Below are 12,848 nucleotides of genomic sequence, written 5' to 3'. Positions count from 1 at the left end.
TTCAGAAAGATCAATCAACAAGCTAAGAAATTGTTTTAAGCAGGAGCCATGTGATGCATCAGTCCCAATCCACTGATTCCCTTTACTAAGGGAATTTTTTCATTGTAAATTTGTTTTTGCTGGTGTTATTTAAGTGTAATTATGATCATGCTTCACAAACTGTATGAATTAAAGTTGTACATGTTTTCCATCCACCCTTCCACATTCTAACTCCTTTATTCACTTCAGGGTCAAGGGGGAGTCAGAGCCCTTCCCAGCAAAAAACGGGCATAGGCCAAGATGCACCCTGTGTGGGACGCCAATTCACGACAGGGCTCACGCAGACACAGACACACTCCCAGCAGGGCCACTATTCCCAGAAGCTAATCATCCCACCAGCCTGTCTCTGAGCTGTGGAGAAAAGGGACCCAGAGAATACCCACACGAACACTCAAACTCCACACAGACGGCACTGCAGGAATTGGACCCAGGGCCCCAGCACTGCAAGGAGCAATGCTCCCCCCTGCGCCACCATGCCACCCTTTAACGTATTTTATTAAGCTATAATTTGTTATAAGTTCAGGTTTTAAACAATGTGAATGACCAAAACGCACCTATAGATCCGATAAGTATTAGGTTAATGTTAGTATGGTATAATATGTATAGTATAGGCATAGTGTACTATATAGGTATAGTATATATATGTACTATAGGTATAGTATAGGTACAGTTGCAAGAAAAAGTTTGTGAACCCTATGGAATTAGCTGGATTTTTGCATTAATTACTCATAAAAATGCAGTCTGATCTTCAGCTAAGTCACAATAACAGGCAAACACAATCTTCTTAAACTAATAACACACAAACAATTGTACTTCTTCTTGTCAGTACTGAACACAGTGATTAAACATTCACAGTCTAGGTTGGAAAAAGTATGTGAGCCCTTGTATTTAGTCACTGGTAGAACCTCCTTTAGCAGCAACAACCTCCACCAAACGCTTCCTGTAGCTGCTGAAGAGACTTGCACAACGGTGAGGAGGAATACAAACACACAGCACAGAATTGTACAGTCTAAGTTACAATCATCCCACCTCACAACTTTTGCTCATCTATTTCTGGTCTCCTGTCTGTCCCCCAAGCCCGACTACACTCTGGACCCCAAAACTGTGGAATTCCACCCCTAAAGATATCAGAGATAATTTATTATATTACTATATACAGTATGTATATATACCGTAGAACATTATGCAATGGCATAGTTGCATGATATATGTATTGTTAAACCATAACCATTTAAGTACAGTTAAAAGACTTAAGTAACCCTCCCTATATGATCATTAAAGTACATATACATTGGCTTTAAGTTGATTAAATTAACATTGATCAACTAAAACAAACAACAGTAATCACAAACTTCTAATAATCAGCTAAAATAAACAACGTGAATCCCTCCTCTGCGTCCAGCAGATGCCTGCACTTTACCAGCTATTTCCCTGCATTTTGATCAGCCTGCGCCACTGTAATGAAAAGGGCAAGAAAACTGTCACCATGCAAGAAGATAAAGTTGCCTCCAGCCGGTTATTCCGGCAGACACAGAATCAGGAGTGTTAGTTAAAATCCAACAACAAGACCATCTTCAGATGCGGACTCTGGGTAGCGGGTACTTGGACAGCCGGCAAGGACAGGCTTGCTCTCGCAATCCTAGCCTGTTATGTTGTTCATTTGAAAGCTGCTCTTAATAACCTTTCATTTCATTTTCATCCCATTCTGTGCGCATTCCTGCAACACACTCTCTCTCTCTCATCCTAGCGTTAATCCCACATCAGCAGGGTCCGCTTGTCGGCACGCCAGTCTCCATTTGGTGGTTTGAACCAAATCTTTGAGCTGACGTTGCCATTAACTGCGACCGAGAAATACTCCAACCTGCCTGCTGTCGGAATGGGGGGGCGGGGAGGAGAACAAAGTAATGAAGCCAATTCCTAGAGGGGAATTATTAGGAGGCATGGGAAATTTGGGCAGGACGGCGGGGTTACACCCCTACTCTTTTCAAGATTTTATCGACCACAGAGAGTCATGACCCCGGTTTTACGTCTCATCCGAAGGACGGCACTTATTTACAGTATAGTGTCCCCGTCACTATACTGGGGCATTAGGACCCACCTGGACCGCAGGGTGAGCGCCCCCTGCTGGCCCCACTAACCCCTCTTCCAGCAGCAGCCTTAGTTTTTACCAGGAGTCTCCCATCCAGGTACTGACCAGGCTCACACCTGCTGAGCTTCAGTGGGTTGCCAGTTGTGAGTCCTGCAACACACCCTCAGCGGATTTTTAAGAAACAGAGGGAAAAAGCAAAACAGGCAAGAGACTTGATTTTGCTTTTCCCTGGGGCATGCGGACGGGACCTACTTCAATGACGTTGGACTCCACGAACCCCGGCAGCCTCTCGTCTTTGCAGACGACCCCCGCGTCCTCATCGTGGGTGCAGTCGCTGTTCCCCCAGCCGCGGGACTTGCAGTCGCCGATACTGTTCTCGCTGCCGCTGCACTGCACGTTGTCCAGCCAGATCTTCCCTGCAGCCACAGCCAGGAAACAGGGGACTCAGGCAACAAGACGGCCACCCTCCCACCTCGGCCCCAGTCGGCAAAGTCAGGCTAACAAAACAGAGCATGCCACTCCCCTTGCTCTGAAAACAGAGCAATAGTCTTTGCAGCACTCTTCCGACCTTTTCAGTAGTTTGGATAGATCCTAATGAACGTGATAGTGGGATGAAACGTTTTTAGCGTAACTCACCTAGCTGAGGGAATGACAGTCCAGCCATGAGAACAGGCTGCCCAAACCCCCTCTTACTACTGTGCAGATTGGGCTAGAGGGTTTGCTGCATGGGTGAAGACAGAAGCTTGGGGGGGGTTCAGAGATATACGCGAGCCAAGGACATCTGGGTGTGAATCTTAGATACCCAGGCAGAGCGGAGGTGTGAGAGATTAGGATCCACCCGAAAACACAATTTAAACACTCCATGACTATGGCTGGGTAAGGTTGGACGATGTCTTTCAGTAAAGCAGTACCCAAAATATACTACCTCCTAAGATACACAATGTTGCCTTTTCATTCGTTATTTACAAAAAAGGTACCAGACTGTGCCCAAGAGCCATGGAATAAAGGGAGGAAATTAACATGGCTCACCTGTTCCTTTTCCGTACTTGGCACTATGCGCCCACCCTGTGGCCGAGATGAAGCCCAGCTGCTTGCAGAGCACTTGGGCGTTCTCCAGGGAGAAGTCGTCATCGCAGATGGTCCCCCACTCGCCCTTGTAGAAGACCTCGATGCGGCCCTCGTTGTGCTTGCGGGGGTATCCGGCCAGGCGGAACTTGAGCTTGCTGCTCTGCTGCGGGGAGGGAGTGGTCTGCTGGGATAAACAGCAGGGCAGCAAGACACTCACGAGCATGGCCAGGACCCCCCACTGTTGGTACAGCGCTGCCATCTTCATCGCAAGATCACAGCTTGCCTGTAGCCAAGACACAGAACAATTTAGGGTCAGCACTTGGACTAAACCCAAAACACATGACCATAACCACGCTCAACAAAATGACGAAGCAAATGTTGCTCTATTGTACATCTAACAGAATAAGGTAAGTAGGTCCCTTTTCAGGCCATCAAGGCCCATGGGGAATGGGGGGCAAGGGCCACCATTTTTTTCTTGACCATCTGACGCTGGAGGTGGAGGTGATGTGGTCAGCACCACGCTCCAGCTGGCCTATTACCCCCAGAAGGATTAAACCCTGGTACTCATTGGGAAAGCCAGCTGTGGACCTGGGAGCCGTCTGGAAGGAATGAGAGCAAACTACATTGCTTGCCCCAACGTGGGATTGAACCAGGGCCCTTCCAGTCAGGAGCTAGACGCCCTTGCCGTCTGAGCTACCACGGCTCAAACAGAATAAGGTGCAGCCCAAAGATGGTTATATCGCAGCTGAAAATGTCGAGAAGCATTCATATAATGTCAACACATTCGGCTGATACTTTCAACCAAAGCTGCCATGCATGCCCCCGCTGGAGTGCCGTGGAGCGTTACCACAGCAGCTGACCACATCTCTACTCACCTGTCAGTCAGTGCCAGCTGCCATGGCTACAAAATCAGACAAGAAGCCTGTTTCACCTGTGTGCAATTACAACCTTCCCCATCTCAGGTGGAACAGGCTACTTAAGGTCTCCTCAGGCAGTGCTCTGGGCTCTGTGATACAGTAGTGTTTGCTTGGAGCCTTCTATGTTCCCAAGTCCTCCGTCTTGTGTTTTGCCTGGACTCTTGACTTGCTTCAAAGTTATCTCATCTCCCAGACATGCACTTTGTGCTTTTAAACTGTGATTAATGCACTTTGCTGGCTTGTCTCAACCCCCGTTTGTGCTTTTGTTACATGTATCCCAGCTTTGAACCCTGCCTGCTACTACAACGAATCTGAACTGTGCTTTGCCTGCTTCCCCTGCCCGCTTGCTACAGTTCCCTGCTGCTGTTCTCCCGTGTTTCCTTCGCTGGTCCATCTCATGACCCTTGGTCTGCTGATGTACTCCAGATTACACAGTGGCCATTAGAAAAGTTACATACATTTCTATTACAGGGCATCTGCCCAAAGCAGCCTGAGCAAAGTAGAGCACAACTGCAATGTCCACTAGAGGTTTGAACCTATAACCTTCTAGTTACAAGTCCAAGGTCCTAATCAGTATACTACACTGCTTCCACATGAAGCACATCATGCTGCAGTTTCATTCAAGCCGAAGGATTTTAAATGGAACTTTACTCATCGGCTAATTTGCTGCTCCTCTATTATTATTGAACTTGAAACAAGACAACTATGGTGAATGTGAATCTTTAAGTATTTATATAAGCTTAGTCATTGTGAAATCATCTATTCTAAATCTTTAAATAAGAGACTTATATTTCTGCTGGCGATGTACTGGTCTTATGATTGACTACTGTATTTAGGGGACATCCCGAGGAAACAGGTCTGCACAACAAGGAAGATGAAGCCTCCATCCCAGCTGGACCAAGCATGGACAAGGCAAAGTCTCGTGCCACAAAGGGGAAGAAGGGAAGAACACCAACCCCAGGATGACAGAGGTGGAAGGAAAGTCACGGAATCACAGAAAAGGCGGCTGTGCAACGCTAGCTAGCACTGTTTAAGGCCAATCCTACATGGCCCTGGTGAGGATTCACACATCTGATCAAGCTAACAAACAATCAGAGGCACGGAAAAGATGATGAAAACATTGGCTTTGAAATCCTTTTTCCACTTCCTCACCACCCCGTTATTTAAGAGGTGCGATTTCAAGTGCAATCGGAGGAGTTCTTCACAGGGTTACATGTAACGTGCTAAGTTTCCACCTTTTAAAATAGCTCAGCGTGTGATTTCGGTACGGAAATCTTTTCTCTTGTAGTGTTTATACAAAGACTGATCGTATTTTTCACATAACATGGATGACAAAAAATGCTTTGGACTGCAATTCTCTAAATTTGCAAAAATGACAATACTAATTAAATGTAGTACATACAGACTGTACGTCTATTTATTCATAGTGCATTAGCTTTATAATACTTGATGAAAGGGAAAATATCTCCATTAACACCAACTATTAAATTACTATTGAGTGTAGTCATATCCATACTATGAGTATGCTCATATTCAATCGTGGGAAATGTGTTAAATTATCATGTGTTCTAGCTGCAGAACCATACTGTAAAATGTTCCGGGAAAAATCAAGCAAGGTTATGTTCTGCCGTCTCAACACCACTGACTACGCTTTGCTAAGGTAGAATTTCATCCTGTCCATTCGCAGTGAAAGTATGAGGTGATACAGCCCAGGTCAAACATTCCTTGAATAGTTATTTAAACTCACAGCAGGGTCATTGACATCATTCCATCAGTTATGCAGGACTGACCCCCTCCCCACCCTACCCCTGCCTTCATGAAAGCCCTCGACAGAACAGGCCATATCAGTCCCAGATGATTTTCATCATTGGAAAAGAAAGTGGCTTTACTTTTTACATTCTGTATGTGGAAAACTCTACAGTTATATTCTCTTATCATCTGGAGTTAGTTTTTTTCCCCTCAAAACAAGAGTGAAACTTATTATAATGGATTGAGATTTCTCTGGGCAGAGCTTGCTCATTCTGAAGTGTCTTAACACTGGTTACAGAAACAATTCTCCAGCCACAAACACAAGTGAGTCACAGCATAAGGAACGATCAAGTGTGGATTCTTGGCTATACTAGGAAGGCAATACTCTAAAATTATAAAAAAGAGTTCTAACATTACAATGCCCCCCACAGAAACAATGACAAATAACATTTTTAAAACCACCTTGGTAATATAATTGTTCTTATTATAAGAATAAAAAACTGTGACTTATATCCAGATAAACTTTTGTAGGTCCACCTGCTTTACAGTTGGTTTCAATGAAAAATTCTTAGACAAGTACTGAAGGGTAACTGCAAAACAAAATGATGCCCCAAGAAATAATGAGTTTTTGTCTCATAACATAAACCTATAAATACAATATTGTGTATTTACAAGATTTTGATTTTTATTATATTGTTTAATTTAGAACAAAATAGTTCTACATTTATAAAACTCATATTTCATGTTTAAACACAAGTCCACAGAAACTGCATTAATTCTAACAGTATCAAAATTGCACGCAGCTATGCAATTAAAAATGACACACCTTGGAATGGAAATATTGTCTTATGCTGTACCTTCTATTGCAACCAAATTTATACTGAAACATGAGCACCAAAAAGTTACATCCAACCGTTTAATACATCCTGTATAGTGATTTGTTTATGGGAGAAAAATCAGTTCATGGAACAATTGTAAAGCTTTTGTGTTATAATTGTTAAACACGCCATTGAGACAAAGCCAAGGAAACCGACAGTAATTAAAACCATAAAGCGAGACCAGTGGTTGATTACTCAGTGAGGAAGCAGGTGATTTAGAAAGAGGTCATGCAGAGCCTTGGTGCAGCCATAGGACCAGATGGGGAGTATAAGACTTCGTCGAGTGATTTTCAAGGAAGCAGACAGTCAATTGATCAATCATTTGAAGTCTGTGAGGGCTATGAAAAAAACTTCAGCTCCACTTACTGGCAGTGCAAACCAATGTCTCAGTTTCTCCATCTGATTAATACTTGAACAGCAACAGGCATAATCTCGTCATCAAACAGTTAAACTGTGCCAAGTTCCATCATAGCTGAAAACATCACTTCAGACTGGAATAATACTATGAAAATCGATTTTCCAATAAGTGTGCATATTATATTTACCGTTTAGATTTGGGGGACAGAAGAGAAACAGCCCCAGCCCACTCACAAGTTTCTCATGCATAATGTTACGAGGGCTGATTTTTTTCATGAAATATCCCAGAACCCCAGACAACAGCAGTCACTCAAGACGGCACTGTCCAGTGCATTCAGACGAGTGTTGATTGTGAAAATGACTGAAGAGGGCTTTCAACTCTGCAAACATACCTACTGCAAACTTTCATAGTGAGTACTGTATATCCTACTGACAAATTCACACACGGGACTTCATCATGAAATACAGTTCTTTCAAATAGGCTTCCTGATATTCATGGGAGCAAATGAACGTTTATTCCATGCTGAAAACAAAAGAAAAGAACCAACAAGTACCAACCCTGAATGGTCAGGTGCGCTCCGCTTAATTGAACCAAAGTCAAAAATCACTACAGCAAGAAGCTTGTATTGCTATCCAAGCTTTAAAACAACAGTTGTGGCTGCACATCTATACATACTGTATATACTGTACACACTATAGAAAGGATAATTAGAGGAGGAACTGGCGAAAAGCTAATGCACGCTCCGAAAGTGATCTGTGACCCTGTTCTTCCATAGTTCTATTTAAGAAAACGTTGCTAAATATAATCCTACAATGATGTAACTACCAGTGAGCATAAGACTCCATTATTTAACTTAAAAGATCTCAGCACAAGCACAACTGCAGTACAGGTCATTCCTGATTTGCACATTTTTGCGTTAATGCACCTAAAACCACATCATACCACATCTTTAATTTAGGATTCTACTAGTCCTTACTTTAACATACTTGGGTTTGGCCAGCAACAGACAGCTTGATGGAGTGTTTGAGACAACAAATGCCATGTGTAGCCACTTGTGGCCGAATAGTGTCTCTTGGGGCTACAAACAGGCCACCATTCATCTCCCATTATCTAAGGTTTACAAATAAATCTGTAAAATGCTGGTCTGAGTCTGTGTCTAACAGTATGTTTATATTGCAGAAAATCAACAAAAACCCTAAAACAAAGCAAGCTGCTGTGTGAAAAAACACAAGAGAAAAAGAAGCATTGTTAATTTAAAGTCCAAAACAACAAAAAAACAAAACTGTTGCCTTAATGTTCAACAAACAGAACCATTAAATAAAGCGAACTACAAGTGCTAATCAGCTAAAAACCTAAATAAGGAAAAAGATTTATCCAGTTACGTGACTTTGAATTGGAAAGGCTGACTGGGCCTCAATGAACAGAAGACAGCTGAGCAGTTTAGATGTGTCTGTGGGCATGACTCCACATGACATTTCCCACACTATTCACAGCTCACTCCCAACAACACTCTTCCCTACTCATTTTATATATAGTGCTCAGATAAAAAACAAATCCTTTCAAAAACACTGACACTGTGAAAATACTTCAAATTATTAAAAAGATGTCAAATAAATAATTTCAATATTTTTAATAGATAAGTGGATGTCATTTCAGTTTGGGGATGTGGTAATTTTTTACCCCCAAATACACTCCATTCTTAAGTAACTGCATAAACTGTCCCTTTATATGATCGTCTCAAATGATACCAAAGATCTAGGTGAGCAAAGCTAATGGTAATAAGTGTTAATCTGATCCTTACGTCAGTCACCACAGAACACGAATTTTAAATTGTGACCAGATCCTTCAGAGGGAGGTCATTAAGACAGTCTTCATGGGGACATACTGTACATGGGACAAAGTAGGTCTCAAGTCAGAAAAATGAAGGCACACAATAAACAGAAAAGAGCTAGAGGGAGAAAGAAAAGAGGAAGACTTGAGGAGAAGTATCTGGGCCATGAGAGACACCCCCTTCATATACAGATCAATAGATCAGAAGTTCTACAGGACATCTGAGCACAGGAAGAGTACTGTACTCTCAAGCAAAGGGAATGGTTGTCTCATATTTATGGAAATAATGATTTCCTATTTGTGGAATATGCAGACTAAAGAAGTCTCTCCTTATTTAGAGACGCATTGTTCGGAATTTTGTGAAATTTCTGTTTGTTTAGCATTTGTTTAAGAGGGCGATTTAACACTGGGCAGTTTACACTTTTAAGATGTTTTGCAACTCAGTTTCAGCTAGAATTCTATTCTTTCTATGTCTCTAAAGGGCAAAGCTCACATAATCCAGGGCTTGCAGTTATCTTTATATAGTAGTGTGTTGTATTTGTATAAATTGATGCAGTAATTATTTTTCTTATTAAGCTTGTTGTCTCGCTATTAACTGCATTAATAAGCGGTATCTGAGAAGCCAAGAACACAACTGCCAGGTAACACTCAGTATTTCCTAAATATAGGAGGTATAATTTTATTTTAATTTGCTTCAATAGCAAGTTGATGTCAGAATTTGTATATTCATTATATTCTATTGATATCTCCTATTTTATCATTCTAACACACCACTATTTGCATCAACATCAATGAAGACAATTTCTGAAGAATCCTGATATATAACTTAAGAGACCAGAACGTGGTGCTCCTAAATGATAATTAAAGCACTGTATTTCACAGGAAACCGAAAACATCTGAAGCTGTCTTGAAGGTTTTCCTTTGTGCTATTTAGACAGGATTCTGTTCATAACGGTTACCCCATGTTTATTTCTTAACAAAGAAAAGTTTATTTAGATCTTTGTAAAAATAAGACTCCAGGAGAAAGATGGAGGGCTGGAAGGAGATTCCTTTTCCCCCAACCACATTCGAGAGATTTTGCCAACACGCTGAACTCATTTCCGCTTTTGGCACCGTGTGCCAGAGACAGTGGAATTTCAGACACATTCCTGGTTGTTACAGGGGAATGTTAGCAGCAGAGTGAGACTGAGTCAGAATAAGAGAGACTGTTGGAAGTCAGAATAGAAAACAAGAGCATTTTGAAAGAATTGAAAACCACATCTGCTACACATCATCCTGTATTGCTAGAAATAACACCTCCTTCTAGTCCCCCTAACTTGTCAGGAGCTATAATGCTCAGTCTGTGCACACTGATGAGACAGTTGAGTTTAGGATTAGTAACCAGAAAGAAAACCCAGCTTTGCATGAACTGAGGTAAAACTACATGACAAAGCCAATCATATTTATAGGATCTTCAGACCAGTAAAAGTATCTTACCCAATGCATATTTAACAACCCAAATGAGTCCCAAAAACAAGGCCTACTGCAAAATATCCCAGAATTGGGTCTTTTTTTGTTTGTTTTAAAGCCCTGTCTAAAAGTCTAACAAATCAAAGTCAACCCCCCACATGCACAAAAATCAGCAGGAGTGACAATTCATTTCAAGTGTTGAAATTACTGGTTACCTTGTCAGTGAGAACACCAAGAGCTCTGGAATTAATTCCCCGTGATATCAGAGAATCACTGTCCCCGAGTGCTTTCAAACCCAGACTCCAAACCTTCTTCTTCTGAAAGGCGTTTAATTAATGTCTGCCCCTGTGCTCTTCTGCCAAACTCGAAACCCCCGTTGTTTTTATTTTAGGAACTCTTTTATCTCCTATTGTTGTTCATTAATATTGTTGTTGTTATTGTTATTATTAAGAGAAATAGATTCCCTTGTTTCTCGTCTGTAGAACACAGAACTAGAATGTAGTGCGGGCTTGGTCAGGAGCTGAGAGTAGCTCGCTATTCTACAAAATGTAATTCACAGGCCTGTGACACCAGCAAGGGGCCTGGAAGACATTTTGTAGCCAATCTGCTCCTGATTTTAAAAAGGCATTCGAACGCTGACCTTTTTCTTTACGGCACCTGAAAAACAGGTCACGGCCTTTTTGCTTTTATTAACAGAGAGGGTGTAAAAGTACCACTGAGCAGTTAGCGGTCAGTTCATTCACCGGTCATCTGATAGATAGCCCTCTGTAAACAAATACCAACAGACCTTCGCTAAAATTTCGAAAAGTGGAAGATTTAAAGTACGGGCAAAGAATGGGTTCCGCAATAATGATTTATTTTAATTTATTTTTTTTTTATTTAAAAATATAGCTACACCAGATCCAAAAATATAGGCTATTGTTCAACTCATTATGGTTACACTATGTTAAAACATTGGGTGAATTGCATTCTAATTCTGAATGTTCATGGCCCAAACTGTATGACAAGATCAAGTCAACCAAATAATTTGCCTTGTCATCGTCACTGTTTTGCAGCTTCACCACTTTGCATCAGTGGTTATTTTCTTTATCAGGACCTGTAGATTCCCTCAGAAAAAAAAGAACCTTTGACACACACGCTTCAACAAAACAGTTCTGTCCTGATGCAGCACTGGGATTCTCAACTGCACTAGAAACACTTGGCAGGAGCAGTGTGCAGGCGTCATCACAAAATCACATAGCACAGACATGAGGACAGACAGGAAATCCACAGGACCCAGCCGGCCTCCTCGGTCAGGAGCAGCTTGTTGACCTCATCGTGGAATGACAACTTACAGTGTGGCTCTGCAGCTTGCGTTATTTCACCATGCTCGTTTTTATCATCTGTACTACTGCAATGGAGCCTGAATTATGATGTTGTAAAATCAGGAGATTCTCTATATGCATTTCACCCACCATTCAGCCTGCAAATCAGTGTTGGCTCTAATAATAAACTTGTCTTTATGCCTTTGTTTCGCCAGGTACGGTCAACCTGGGAACAATTTCTCATTAAAAGGCTCATGACTTGTGTGTTGGCCCTTTTTTTAAAGGGCTGGCCTGTCTTTCAAATGTTGTCAAATAAGATTTGTAAGCATTTCCAAGTTTTTTTTGCTAACTCCCTATGTCGGAGGTGAAACCCCAATCACTTCGACAAAGTCTTACGTTGTTCAAAGGAAGACACACATGGTGGTTTGCACGGATATCTAAACTTCACAGGACACAAGCATAACAAATGAACCAAGGAATGCATCTGCAAAAAACATTAAGCAGTTCACTGTACCGAAAAAGCATGCCGGATTGCTCTGAGGGTCGTAATGGTAGAGCACTGCATAAGAACAGAGCAAACACTTCCAGGCGGAGCAGTGGCTCTGTGGCTAAGGATCTGTGCCAGTGGCTGGAAGGTTACCAGTTCAAATCCCATAGCTGGCAGAGGAATCCTACTCTGTTGGGCCCCTGAGCAAGGCCCTTCACCCCAACTGCTCCATAAATGTATAAATGACTGACCCTGCGCTCTGACCCCAAGCTTCTTCCCCTGTCTGTGTGTCTCATGGAGAGCAAGCTGGGGTCTGCGAAAAGACAAATTCCTAATGCAAGAAATTGTATAGGGCTCATAAAGTGTTATGTTATGTTCTTGCACTGCGTGAAGGACGTACAAAACATTTTTCATCCCACAGACTTAAAAATGTTTGTTTGGCACAGTTAACCAACTAACCATACAGTTAAGTACTGTATACTTAATACAGTATATCTGCCTAATTGCTTATCACGATGTATGGATGTCTAGTGCTAGTCAACACCTGAAGAAGGCTCCACGGCCGAAACATTGGGTTTTCTTCCTTCTTTTTTTCAGCAGGGAATAAACCTCTTACTTGTTCCTTTGCAGCCTACGCATGCTGACGCAGCTGCCCACCTGAACTACTACTGTAAAGGAAG

The 12,848-nt window shown here is 42.1% G+C and overlaps 1 protein-coding gene across 5 annotated transcripts in view; it reads right to left on the bottom strand.

The window, feature by feature from the left end:
- loxl3a (lysyl oxidase-like 3a) overlaps window positions 1-12,848 on the bottom strand; it is a 60,000-nt gene that overhangs the window by 43,752 nt on the left and 3,400 nt on the right. For all 5 annotated transcript variants that reach the window (XM_088638204.1, XM_088638201.1, XM_088638200.1 and 2 more), the window contains exons 2-3: window positions 3,158-3,479; window positions 2,381-2,544 (exon numbers count right to left, since the gene is read on the bottom strand). In XM_088638204.1, the coding sequence (XP_088494330.1) occupies window positions 2,381-2,544; window positions 3,158-3,461 (468 nt within the window). In that variant the 5' untranslated portion in view covers window positions 3,462-3,479. The remainder of the gene's footprint in view (window positions 1-2,380; window positions 2,545-3,157; window positions 3,480-12,848) is intronic.

The sequence above is a fragment of the Lepisosteus platostomus genome, chromosome 1, assembly GCF_059453375.1.
Source record: "Lepisosteus platostomus isolate fLepPlt1 chromosome 1, fLepPlt1.hap1, whole genome shotgun sequence".
In the NCBI taxonomy this organism is placed as follows: domain Eukaryota; kingdom Metazoa; phylum Chordata; class Actinopteri; order Semionotiformes; family Lepisosteidae; genus Lepisosteus; species Lepisosteus platostomus.
The sequence above is the reverse complement of the archived record's forward strand: the minus strand, read 5'-3'. Positions and strand labels throughout refer to the sequence as shown.